Below are 13,046 nucleotides of genomic sequence, written 5' to 3'. Positions count from 1 at the left end.
CTGAAACAATGTTCGCCCGCTGCACTGAAAAAAATAAAGCATTGGCTCAATGTAATAAAATTGAATTAATCAATCACACGAATTTTTTTTCATTGAATCAATCCAAAAAACTAAATTCATTTAATCATGAATTAAGTTTTTTGGATTGAGTCAATGAAAAAAAAATTGTGTGATTGATTAATTCAATTTTATTACATTGAGCCAATGCTTTATTTTTTTCAGTGTGGATCTGCCCAAAACCAGACATAGCTATACAACATTTACTACAGTACTGAATGGCCTCTCCTGAATAGACAACTAATGATGGTGTACTGCCTCTGTAATGTATTTCAGAATACAGTTATGCTGTCATAAAAGACCATTAAAACTGAGTCCACATTAAGACTGTTAAAGCTAAAGGAATAGAAAAGGTATTTGTAGTACTTTTTTGTACACTCATTAGAGGGCACATCAAAGGTAATAATACATATATAAGCCTAAGGTACTGTATATAAAATATTTAGACATCATTTATATAAAATCTAGTTTAAACTGTATCAGAAAGTTGTACAATAGAAACTGAAGTGGAGAGTTTGTCTCTGTCCCCTACTTCTATAGTTATTTTGAAGTTAAAACAAATTTAAACCTTACAAAAAGGTTCACAGATTAATTTTTGAAAACTTGATTACTTCAGTAAAGTAGTAAATAAAAGCAAATGCCTGTTGTAGTGCTGTGTCTTTAAATAAAAAAAAAAATCAATAACAGTAACGGAACAGTAATGAAAGAAATTTTCTTGCAGTGGTAATATTCACAAGAAAATCCTGCTTCTTTATTCTATTTAACCCAATATATTTAAGGGTTAAGGTTATTGTATCCTCCATTTAGCAAATGGGAAAGCTACAGGGACCATTTTATTCTGTTTGATTATACGATTATTACTCATATTACTATTATTACAATTATTTTTTTAAAAATGAACAAGTCAATTATGCATTCTGGGGATTAGCCAGAATCTTCCATGCTACAGAACTATTCCATAACTGGAATGTAGGTAACAGGAAGGAATGTGGGAACAGGGCTACATATAAAGTTTTATACAGATAAAGTAAGTGGTATAGTTACAAGTGTAGAACATGCACCTGTAGTCACACCAGGGACAGCGGTAGGGCTTCTCCCCCGTGTGCACGCGTTTATGACGGGTCAAGTGAGACTGGGTGGTGGAGGCAAAACTGCACAGCTGACACCGGAATGGCCGCTCACCTGCGTAAAAGCCAGGAAATACAGTCTAAAACACAGGTACATATGCAGAAAGATCCACAAACATGAATGCACATACATATGATTGTTTCCATAGGCATGCATAAAGGTGTAAGTGAATGTTGTGTGTGTGTGTGTGTGTGTGTGTACGTGTGAGTACATGTGTGTGGGTACGCGTGTGTGTGGGTACGTGTGTGTGTGTGTGTGTGTGTGTACGTGTGGGTACATGTGTGTGGGTACAGTGTGTGTGTGTGTGTATGTGTGTGTGTGTGTGTGTGTGTGTACGTGTGGGTACGTGTGTGTGTGTACGTGTGGGTACATGTGTGTGTGTGTGTATGTGTGTGTGTATGTGTGGGTACATGTGTGTGTGTGTGTGTGTGTGTGTGTGTGTGTGTGTAAGTGTGGGTACATGTGTGTGTGTGTGTGTGTGTGTGTGTGTGTGTGTGTGTGTGTGTGCTACCTGTGTGCTGCCTCCGATGTTTGGTGAGAGCATGCCGAGTCCCACCAGCAAAGCCACAGAGATCACACAAGAATGATTTTTCTCCTGCCACAGTGAGTAACAGGACTTTGGTCAGTGCACCTCTCACTCTAATCCCAACTCCCAACACCTAATACTCTTAACCTAACCTTAGGACAGTCTAAAACATCACCAGACCTTGATCATTGTGTACAAGACCTCACCAATGAAAATATCATATACAGAGACTAGCAGAAATAAACTCTAAACAAGTTGTTTTGATGGGAGGCAGCAGGCTACTGTGTCCTGGCCACACATATACACGTAAAAACACTGTGAAGGTCTAACAGCAAACATGACAATTACACATAACTGTTAAATAACAGCAGGGATACTTTATGAATACTAATAACTTTCTACTGAAATGGATGCATGAATAATTAAATAAATAAAAATAAAAGTTCACTCTTTAAAATATTTGTTGTTATGCTTTAAAGCATTTTAGGACATGTACATTGCCATAACCCTTTACATGGTACAGTGTATTAAATGTCTATCGTGGCGTGCGTGCGTGTGTGTGTGTAATAGAGAGTTTTGGATAACCTCAGATGTGTGTGCATGAAGCCCTAATGGCCTCTCTCATTAGTGTTTTAGCAGAAGGTGATGGGAGAGCAATTAATTTTACTGCTTAATTTCTGACACCAGGTCCACTGCTATATTGATGTACTTGCCATTTTGGGTCTCATTTTTCAGGGAAATTAATTGAGAAAATATGAAGATTTGTCAGCATATCACCAGACTACAACAAACTGAAGCAATGAGCAAATCAATTGGGTCCCTATTTGAAACCTCTATGGAGCAGCTATGGAGGTCCAGGTGGGACTATTATGTTTGATCAATTTATTCAGAAGTTATTTCTCTGCAGCTAGTAACAACCTACTGTATCCAGTTCAGTAATATATATACATTAATTCTACACCAATCCAAACACTCATAGTACACTCATTGCTCTTTTGTAATGTCAGTACATAGTCATACATTACATATATATAATATTTATGCAAATATGTTTGCATATGATTTTCTACCATAAATGTAATCCCAACCTTAACCCCTGTAACTAAAACTAAATATTTTGCCCTTGCAGTGCTGACAACGTAGGATGCCTCTTTTTTCTGCGGCTATCCTATAAAGTCACATTTTTGTCTAAAACACACACACACACACACACACACACACACACACACACACACACGTGAGAGATCTGCTACTTTCCCCCAAACACCAGATCCTGGTTATGCCTTTCAAATTAAACCTGTACAGCTGCTTGTCTTTCAGTACGTCCATGTATTCATGTAGGTGTTCTTCACCTGTGTGAGTTCTGTAGTGGTCCTTCATGGCTGACAGCGTGAGGAAGGCGTAGTGGCAGGTAGGCCAGGTGCACTTGTATGGCTTGTCTCCAGTGTGCAGCTTCATATGGTTGTTCAGAGCCCATCTCTCACTGAAGCTCCGCTCACAGATCTCACACTCATACTTCCTACAAGAGAAGAGACACAGCAGGAAAAAATATAAAAGTCAGGTAAAAACGCCTGATCAAGGAACGAACACACACACACACACACACACACACACACACACACACACACACACACACACACACACACACACACACAGGTGTTTCATTATATGTAGCAATTAGTTTTTGCTCAGTCCTTCTATACAATCTCAGTCAAGTACTGCAAGGCCACTAAAGAAACTGTGACTGTTTCCTAAACATTCAAACACTCAATCCCAACTCCACTGAAAGGCTGATCACTATGTGACACTCTAATGGTTTAGTATTGCATAACCAACATCATTGTGTAAATACAACCCCTGGCAAAAAGTATGGAATCACCAGTCTGGGATGAGCACTCATTCAGACATTTTATTCTGTAGAACAAACTCGGATCAAAAACATGAAGCAATAATGAGGTCATTCCAAAGTGCAACTTGTTGGCTTCTAGAAACACTAAAAGAAATAAAAAAAAAACATTGTGGAAATAAAGTAAATGTTACTTTTATTGCACCGGGAAAAATATGAAATCACTCGATTCTGAGGAAAAAAGTATGGAATCACTCAAATTGGAGGTAGAAAATAAGGACACACCCAGTCAATTTCCTTTCCCTAAATCTGCCTCAGATTAGATCTGCTCGTTAGTCTGCAGGTAAAAACACCTGCAGTCATGACACCTTGGAGGGCTGCTGGATGAGTGGAGTGGCAAGAACCACGACTCCAACAAGAGAAATGTATCTTGAAACAAAAGAGAGAATTGTGAAACGTCTTGAAGGTAACTCTTCACGCATGGTTGCTAAAGATGTGGGCTGTTCACAGTCCGCTGTATCCAAGATATGGACCAAATACAAACAGCATAGAGTGGTTGTTAAAGCCAAACGTACTGGTAGACCATGAAAGACCTCAAAGCGTCAAGACAAACAACTTAAGGCCATTTGTCTTGAAAACCAAAAAAGTACAACTAAACAGATAAATGGGAGGAAGCTGGAGCCATTGTATGTGACTGAACCGTAAGAAATGACCTAAAGGAAATGGGATTTCAATACAGGAAAGCTAAAAGAAAACCATCATTGATACCTAAACAGAAAAGATGGACCGCAGATGGATGCAGTGGGCTAATGAGAGGCAATCATGGACTGTGGACGACTGGATGAAAGTTCTTCAGTGATGAGTCAAGAATCTGCAGTGGACAAGGTGATGATGCTGGAACTTTTGTTTGGTGTCGTTCCAGTGAGATTTATAGAGGACTGAAGAATACATTTACATTTACATTTACGGCATTTAGCAGACGCTCTTACCCAGAGCGACTTACAAAGTGCTTTGCTTCTGATCACAGAATACTTCCTAGGAAATAGTACAAATAGGCCAGAATTCAAGACACCATTGTCGGGGCTGGCTCGGATGTCACACCATCTACCTCCACTAGGGGCACCCGAGTCAGCCCTAGACTACATCAACGCAATCAGCAATGATCCGTCTCACCTGTTGCCATGGCTTCTTAAGGAAGCTTTTGGAGACGGATCATTGCTGATTCGTTTTGGTTATGCCGGTAAGTTCTCAGCCCTTTCTCTTGTCTCTCAGTCTCTTGTAGTGTTGCACGGTATACCGATACTAGAGTAGTATCGCGATACTTCGTCATTAAAAACGGTACTATACCCAGTTTGCTTAGTATCGGTGCTATAGGACTAAGTGCGTTTTTTTTTTTTTTTTTTTTAAGAGCAGTATTTCCAAAGAGTGCCACACGGGGGCAGTGTGCGCGTACAGCAGTGCAGCGCTTGCCTCCTCTCTGCAGAATAAGAAGAAACGGTGTACGATGGCTGATAATACAAGCAATATTGCGGACCGTCCTCAGCTTGTTGAAAAACTACACGCACAAAGCATTTTATCTTTTTACATAAAATGCGCTTTCGTTTGACCCACCCAAGGTTCCGTAATGCACAGAACAGTTGGTAATGCTGAAATGGGAGCTAAAACAAACGCAGTGTGTTCTCAGCTCGTCTTAATTAAACAAGGAAAGCAGCAGAAGTGCTGTGTGGAAATACTTTGGATTTGAAGCAGATACAGATGGAAAACCGAAGGACATGAACAAGCCAGTTTGCAAGCGGTGCTTTCGGAACATTTCAACAAAGGGCGCTAAAGCCTGGTTTATACTTGACGCGCCGCGAGCAGCGCGAGGGTCCGTGCGGTGAAAATGATGTAATCGCGGTAGCCTCGCTAACAGGAGCAGTAGCCCGCAGCGCAATGAACAGACATGTTTGTAGGGTTCATACACCAACAAGGTGGAATTAAAGCACTTGTACGTCACTTTCAAGGTCCATTTCAATATTTCCCAGCACGTTAAACTTTAGTTAAATATTTATACATATACTCGAAATTATTCGCTTTTTTATCACATTATTTAATGGTTGTTTATTTTCAAAACGCCCAATCTTAACGTCTTCACGTTCTCTCATGTTTCGTCCTAGAATTACAAGAGGCTCGTATTTGTTAACGTAATACAAGAGAATGGTTCAGTCAGACAGCTATTTGTTTCAAGCATTTTCAAGCACGCGGACAAGGTGTGCGGACTCGCGCGCTACGGTCACTCACGAAAGTTTAAACCTAGCTTAACACAACGAATCTGGCCAAACACCTGAAGGCACGCATATTTGTACAAAACATTCCAAGAGGTTGGTGATTATTCCCATTTCTAGTATTATAGCATACAAAATTATGTGTCCGATTATGGTATCCTAGCAAATGTCATATTCTTGGTTTAAGAGCCGTAAGTGCGACAGCATACAGGGAGAAAAAAAGAGTGATCGTACTACAATGGATCAATCATCTATGAATACTGAACTCTAATACTGAAGTTTTAGTTACTTAAAGAGTTAAAGTTGTTTAAAGTATACTTAAAATACACTTTTTGCACTAGCCTTTTTTAACTTCTAAATGTGAATTCCAGAGTGCACTACTATTATTTATGTTAATTTATATTAATGTGCAATTATTTATTTTTCTGTTTTAATGTGGTAGGGACTACACCTTTTATTTATTTGACATTTGTGAAACAAAATACAATATTCATTTGTTTGTTTATAAAAAATAAATAAAAAGCCTTTAAAACGGAAATGAGCACAGTATCTGACTTTGGTATCGAAAATCGTATCGAATTTCAATACTTTTTAAAGTATCGTATCGAAGTTGTAATTCTTAGTATCGTGACAACACTAGTCTCTTGTTGCATTCTTAAGTTAAAGGTGTCTCGCCACCTTATTCTTTCTCTCCCTCTCTCTTGTTCTCTCATCTTCTCTCTCTTGTTCTTTTACTTATTCGAGTATTTATCTCCTGCACCACTCTCTGGCCTATCTCAAGTTTTCCCCAAGCTTTTTACTTCCTATCAGTTTATCTTTTATTTTATTATAAAGTTATATTTTAACTTTATATTGTTTTGTTTTTTCGCAGCGTTTGCCTGCTGTCAGTCTTTCCCTGACGTTTCCCTGAGTTTCGTTTTACGCGTTGAGTCTTTCGTGTTGTTTTTGTTTCCCTTTTCTACCGAGTGTTCCCGGTTTGTTTCATTTTGCGCGTTGAGTTTTTTCCGCGTCATTTTGTGTTGGAGTTTTTGCCACTGTGTGTGTATGCATTAACTCCGCATTTACTATTCTCACATATTTTTGTGCCAGACTGAGCCGGCACTTGGGTCCGCCTCTCAGTATATTCACGCAGTGGTTACGTCACCATACCCGCCGCGTTACAACCATTGAGTCAGACTACTACTAAACTACAGGAGTCAGTATCATTACCTAGTGTTTTGCAAGTTAGACATTTGCCTAGAAGCACAAATAACCATAAACAGACATACAATTTAAGAACAATGGCAAGTAGTATCAGCTGAATTAGTGCTCTGGTAAGAACTCAACAAACAGGTGAGTCTTCAGTCTACGCTTGAAGATAGCAATAGACTCTGCAGTCCTAGCAGCTAATGGAAGATCGTTCCACCATCTTGGAGCCAGGATGGAGAATAGTCTGGAGCTTTGTCTTCCATGAGACTTTAAGCATGGAGTTTCAAGTCAAGCCAAGCTTGAGGTTCTAAGTGTTTGCTGTACAGATCGGCTTTTGACCATGGACATCATGTAGGGAGGGGCCAGTCCGTTTTTGGCTTTGTAAGCAAGCATCAAGGTTTTATATCTGATGCGTGCCGCTACTGGAAGCCAGTGAAGAGAGCGTAGTAGAGGAGTCACATGTGAGAACTTGGGTAGATTGAAGACCAGTCGTGCTGCAGCATTCTGAATTAGTTGTAGAGGTCTGATGACCCGTAGAGGAAGACCTGCAAGTAGGGAATTGCAGTAGTCCAGCTTAGAGATTACTAGAGACTGCACAATACAATACAACCACATTTCCACAGTCCTTGATGATATGGGGCTGCATGTCAGGCAAAGGCACTGGGGAGATGACTGTGGTTAATTCTTCTATCAATGTACAAGTTCACATTGACATTTTGGACAGTTTTCTCATCTCTTCAATTGAACAGATGTTTGGAGATGATGAAATAATTTTCCAAGATGACAAGGCATTGTGCCATTGAGCAAAACAGTGTAGCCATTCCTTGGAAAAAGACACATTCAGTCGATGTCATGGCCTGCAAATAGTCCAGATCTCAATCCAATTGAAAACCTGTGGTGGTAATTGAACAAAATGGTCCACAAGAAGCCATTACAAAAAACCAGACACACAGGGATACAGTCAAACCTTGTTGTCAACAAGATGCTAAATAACACCAATGTTTGACTGTATCCCTGTGTGTCTGGTTTTATGTAATGGCACACAATTGTAACGCACTTAATGCACTTTCATGATACGTTATTTGTTCACATGGTGTTGTCCATTTATGTCTTGTGTTGTACTACAGTATGCCCTCTGTCTAAGGAAAATTTCTCCCCTGTGAGACAAATAAAAGGAACTTGAACTTGATATGGTATTTTTATATTGTATTTTATTGTGTTTGTCTATTGTTATTTTTGTATCAGTTTAATTCCTGTTCTTTAAGTTTGAGCCTATGTTTACTTGGAATACTAGGTAAGGGCATTGAGTCCTGTAGTTTAGTAGTAGTTCAAGGGTATCTTGAATTCTGACCTGTCTATGCTACTAATTAGGATGCATTCTGTGAACAGATGAAAAGCACTTTGTAAATTGCTCTAGTTAAAAGCATCTGCTACAGTGGGGAAAATAAGTATTTAGTCAATCACCAATTGTGCAAGTTCTCCCACTTAAAAAGATGAGAGAGGACTGTAATTGACATCATAGGTAGACCTCAACTATGAGAGACAAAATGTGAAAAAAAAATTGAGAAAATCATTTTGTCTGACTTTTAAAGAATTTATTTGCCTCCGCAGCCATTGATTTACCTGTTTCATTTATGTGAAAGACTATGAACAGAAAATAATCTGAATAAACTGATGTCTGCAGTATCAACATTTCTGGGTAATAAATTCTCATCGTTCTTATTCTAAAAGTGAAGTAAGATTCTGAGTATAAATATTTCAACCAATTTTTAAATAGTTCAACCAGTCAATAGTGTCACCACACGGACACCCACAAAATAGTAGGGTGGTCAATCTGCCCAGTTCTCAAGTAACAAGGTCTTACTTTTAGTAATATTAGGTAGAGTTCTACAAACTTTACCATTACCTGTACAACAGTAACATTTTCTTCACGTTATGTGGTAGTAGTGGTTTAATATACATGACAACACATCTCCAGAAGGCAATGCCCAGGACTCCACCACCACACTTGCACCCCCTTGTGGCCCTGGATTAGAAAATGTATATTCAAAAACAGACTGAGGTTAATCCTTCAATAGCATAAGTGGACAGGCAACGCTCTCAATCTCTCAGGGTGTCACACAGAGCTGGACAGATCAAAGCTCAGATACATGTTTAGATTTTTATTGTATGGGTAAGTGTGCTGAATATATGAGTTACAAACTCATCCTTCTACTTATACCCATTACGTCAGTATTATCAACACTTTAGTCTGCACCAGTCTGTCTTTAGTCTGACATTAGTCTGTACCAGTCTGACATTAGTCTGTACCCGTCTGTCTTTAGTCTGACATTAGTCTGTACCAGTCTGACTTTAGTCTGACATTAGTCTGTACCCGTCTGACTTTAGTCTGACATTAGTCTGTACCCGTCTGACTTTAGTCTGACATTAGTCTGTACCAGTCTGTCTTTAGTCTGACATTAGTCTGTACCAGTCTGTCTTTAGTCTGACATTAGTCTGTACCAGTCTGATTTTGGCCTGCACTAGCCTAGCTTTAGTCAGCACTAGCCTGACTGTAATCTGCACCAGTCTCTAATCCTAAATCTAACCCAGTGTCTGTGGGATGGTAATTCTAACCCAGTCACGATGCATCAAGTATAAGCGAGCTTTATGGGTGGTGCAGCAGATTGCTCGTTACCACCCGCCGCAACAACTTTTGCTCAACAGCCTTTGCAGTTAGTGACTGTTTGGTTCACGTCCGACCTTTAAAACTCTACTTTTAAAGAAGTTTACAGTTTAGAAGTCTACAGTTTAGAGCAGGCGTACTCAACTAAATTTGTCCGCGGTCCAATTTTGGCAGATACCTGTGACCTGAGGTCCGGTGCGGCGGGGGTGGCGAACGTAAGTTGTTGAGCGGGGGGGGGACGGTGCGCGAACGGTGGAGGCGTTTATACTTTCGCGAGCGTCACTGCAGTGTTCTCCGAAACGATAGGCGTTTTGTCCGAAACGATATGAGGTAGAAACACCCCTCAAAACAGGGGAATGAACATTTACCTGAGCAATTTTAATGTTGCTATATGTTTCAGGTTTGAAAAGTGCTGGAATTTAGGTTAAAGTACTTTAAAATGCTTGAAATTGTAACTAGGGCTGAACGATTAATTGCATTTGCGATAATTTCGCGATTTTTTAAAACGCGATTGTCTAATCGCACAGGCTGCGATTTAAACTGGTCACGTGACTTGGGAGCGAGCCGAGGACGAACGGAGCAAACCCGAGCAGGAGGCAGGGAGGTGGAGAAGTGAAGTTAACACAGCGCACTTTAACTTGTTGCACAATGGCTTCAGGCTCGACAGAAGCTGACACAACTGAAAGTCTAATACCAAAGAGGGGCAGCACATAAGTTGTGTGAAATTACTTTGGCTTTTAAAAAGATGCTGCTCAACGTCAGGTACCCTGCAAAACATGCCTTGCTACTGTTGCTACGACGCGAGGTAACACTACAAACCTTCAGCATTAAAAAAACACCACAAAGCCTCGTATGATATTTGTAAGGCTAAAATGCCAACGACCAGTGCTGCATCTTCAAATACGCCAAAGTGTTTCTCTGCGCTTATACAGCTTTAGTATGCGGTGAGCAGCGAAATACCGTAAAATCACGCATATAGGCGCAATAAGATTTAAAGCGCGGATGAATCGCGAAAGCGCGGATAGCTTGACCGCGGTCCAGCAGACAGGGTTCACTGACCGAACCGTTTGAAAGTGTAACTCCTTATGGATGTAATTCGAAGCGGCACGCTGAAATAACTCGGGCAGTAACAGAGTTCATAGTGAAAGACATGATGCCCGTTAATATAGTGAACAAGCCCGGCTTCATGGCTTTGTTAAACACACTGGATATGCGCTACCAAACGCCCTCACGCACATATTTTAGCCAAGTTGCTATACCTGCAGGGCTGCCAACTCTCACGCATTGAGCGTCTTAGACTAAAAAATTAGTAGTTCGCTCTGGCGCCAACCACAGGCGATAGATCGATCACGATATAATAATAATAATACTTAAATTTAGTCCATTTTACACCCAGTGGCGGACTTAGCAATTTGGAGGCTCAAGGCGAATTTAGCTAGGGGGCCCATCAACATTAATATGCGAGAAATAAGTTCAGGTTCACACTACAAGATTTTAGGCTGGTTTTTCAGTCGCCGACAGAAACTGTGGTCGGACGCAAATCGGGGATCATTCAGCAATTCACACTACACGACTGTGCGAGCACCGAAAGACGCTCGCCGAGTGGTCGCCAACTCATCGCAGACGACCGGCAGATATCTAGCATGTTTAATATCTAGCATGTTTAATATCTAGCCCAACAAGATATATGTTGTGAGTCAACAGCAGCGTCTAACTTCATACAACTTTACTACAAGACTGTGTTTAAGTTATTGTGACAGCACTGGAGAAATAGTGCGATTGACTATATCTATGTTGAGACTATGGAGTGGTTAAACGGTAAAAAAAAATAATAATAACGAAAATGTGGAGTACATGTACGTTGTTTTTATTTTCTTCGTGGTGTTGCTGGTTCTCGCGAGTGTTTCATTTTCGTGTTCTCGTGTTTTTGGACGGCAGCCAGATGAGTGGCGATTCCCCAGTCGTTTAACTCGTGAGCCCACGTCACCGATCAGTCATGTAGTGTGAAAGCCACAACTGAAAGACTTGCGATTACAGCACAACCAGTCGTGTAGTGCGAACGGCACAAAAACCTGACGACTGAAAAGTCGTGTAGTGTGAACCTGGCTTTAGCTAGACAAGGGGGCCCTACAGTGGGAGGGGCCCAAGGCAATTGCCTAGCAACGCCTCTATGCAAAGACCGCCTCTGTTTACACCCCCCCCCCCGAAACAGAGTTTCCTGAAGTGGAACAATGGGGAAAAATCGCGATTTTAAATCGCAATCGCAATTTATAGATAAAAAATTGCAATTAGATTATTTTCCAAAATCGTTCAGCCCTAATTGTAACTACTTGTAAACAACTTGTTTGTTGTTTCACAACAAATAGCTGTCTGACTGAATAGTTCTCTTGTATTAGGTTAACAAATACGAGCCTCTTGTAATTCCAGGACGAAGAGAGAACGTGAAGACGTGAAGATTGGGCGTTTTTTAAATAAACAACCATTACATAATGTGATAAAAAGCGAATTATTTCGAGTATATGTATAAATATTTAACTTAATTATGTTTAACATGCTGGGAAATATTGAAATGGACCTTGAAAGTGACGTACAAGTGCTTTAATTCCACCTTATAAAGGTGTATGAACCCTGAAAACATGACTTTGTTCATTGCGCTGAAGCGCGGCACGAAGGCACTCGCGCACACGCGGAGCCACAGCGATTACGTCATTTTCGCCGTGCGGACCCTCGCGCCGCTCGCGAAGCGTCACCAGGCAGGCTTGTTGTGGGGGGGGGGGGGGGGGGGGGGGTCCGGACAGGACAGCGTTCGGGTCCGGATCCGGACCGCGGTCCGCCAGTTGAGTACCCCTGGTTTAGAGCATTACTGCGCACACTCCTGTTAGTGTACACCTACACGTTCCTGTTAGTGTACACCTACACGTTCCTGTTAGTGTACACCCACACGCTCCTGTTAGTGTACACCCACACGCTCCTGTTAGTGTACACCCACACGCTCCTGTTAGTGTACACCCACACGCTCCTGTTAGTGTACACCCACACGCTCCTGTTAGTGTACACCCACACGCTCCTGTTAGTGTACACCCACACGCTCCTGTTAGTGTACACCCACACGCTCCTGTTAGTGTACACCTACACACTCCTGTTTTAACAAAGCTCTTAGGCCGAACCATTGCTGTTTACAGATGTACTATGACTGACACATCTGATGGAAGTTTAAGCAAACAAAACCAGCCAGGTCCAATCTCCTGACTAACCTTAAACTCCAGATATTAGCATCTTGCTAATCCTAGTACTCCCTAACTAACACAGCAAATCAATGACAGGGAATTAAATGGGAACTGCGTGCTAGAACAACTGCTGGTTAAGCTGAGA

The 13,046-nt window shown here is 41.0% G+C and overlaps 1 protein-coding gene across 19 annotated transcripts in view; it reads right to left on the bottom strand.

Annotated features, from left to right (window-relative positions):
• The window catches only part of znf407 (zinc finger protein 407), a 133,047-nt gene that overhangs the window by 97,782 nt on the left and 22,219 nt on the right, over window positions 1–13,046 (bottom strand). For all 19 annotated transcript variants that reach the window (XR_013122497.1, XR_013122498.1, XR_013122499.1 and 16 more), the window contains exons 5-7: window positions 3,064–3,230; window positions 1,697–1,780; window positions 1,119–1,239 (exon numbers count right to left, since the gene is read on the bottom strand). Coding sequence is in view for 10 of the 19 variants with exons in the window: in XM_076982272.1 (XP_076838387.1) it covers window positions 1,119–1,239; window positions 1,697–1,780; window positions 3,064–3,230 (372 nt within the window). In the remaining 9 variants the exon portion in view is untranslated. The remainder of the gene's footprint in view (window positions 1–1,118; window positions 1,240–1,696; window positions 1,781–3,063; window positions 3,231–13,046) is intronic.

The sequence above is a fragment of the Brachyhypopomus gauderio genome, chromosome 19, assembly GCF_052324685.1.
Source record: "Brachyhypopomus gauderio isolate BG-103 chromosome 19, BGAUD_0.2, whole genome shotgun sequence".
NCBI classification, from domain to species: domain Eukaryota; kingdom Metazoa; phylum Chordata; class Actinopteri; order Gymnotiformes; family Hypopomidae; genus Brachyhypopomus; species Brachyhypopomus gauderio.
The sequence above is the reverse complement of the archived record's forward strand: the minus strand, read 5'-3'. Positions and strand labels throughout refer to the sequence as shown.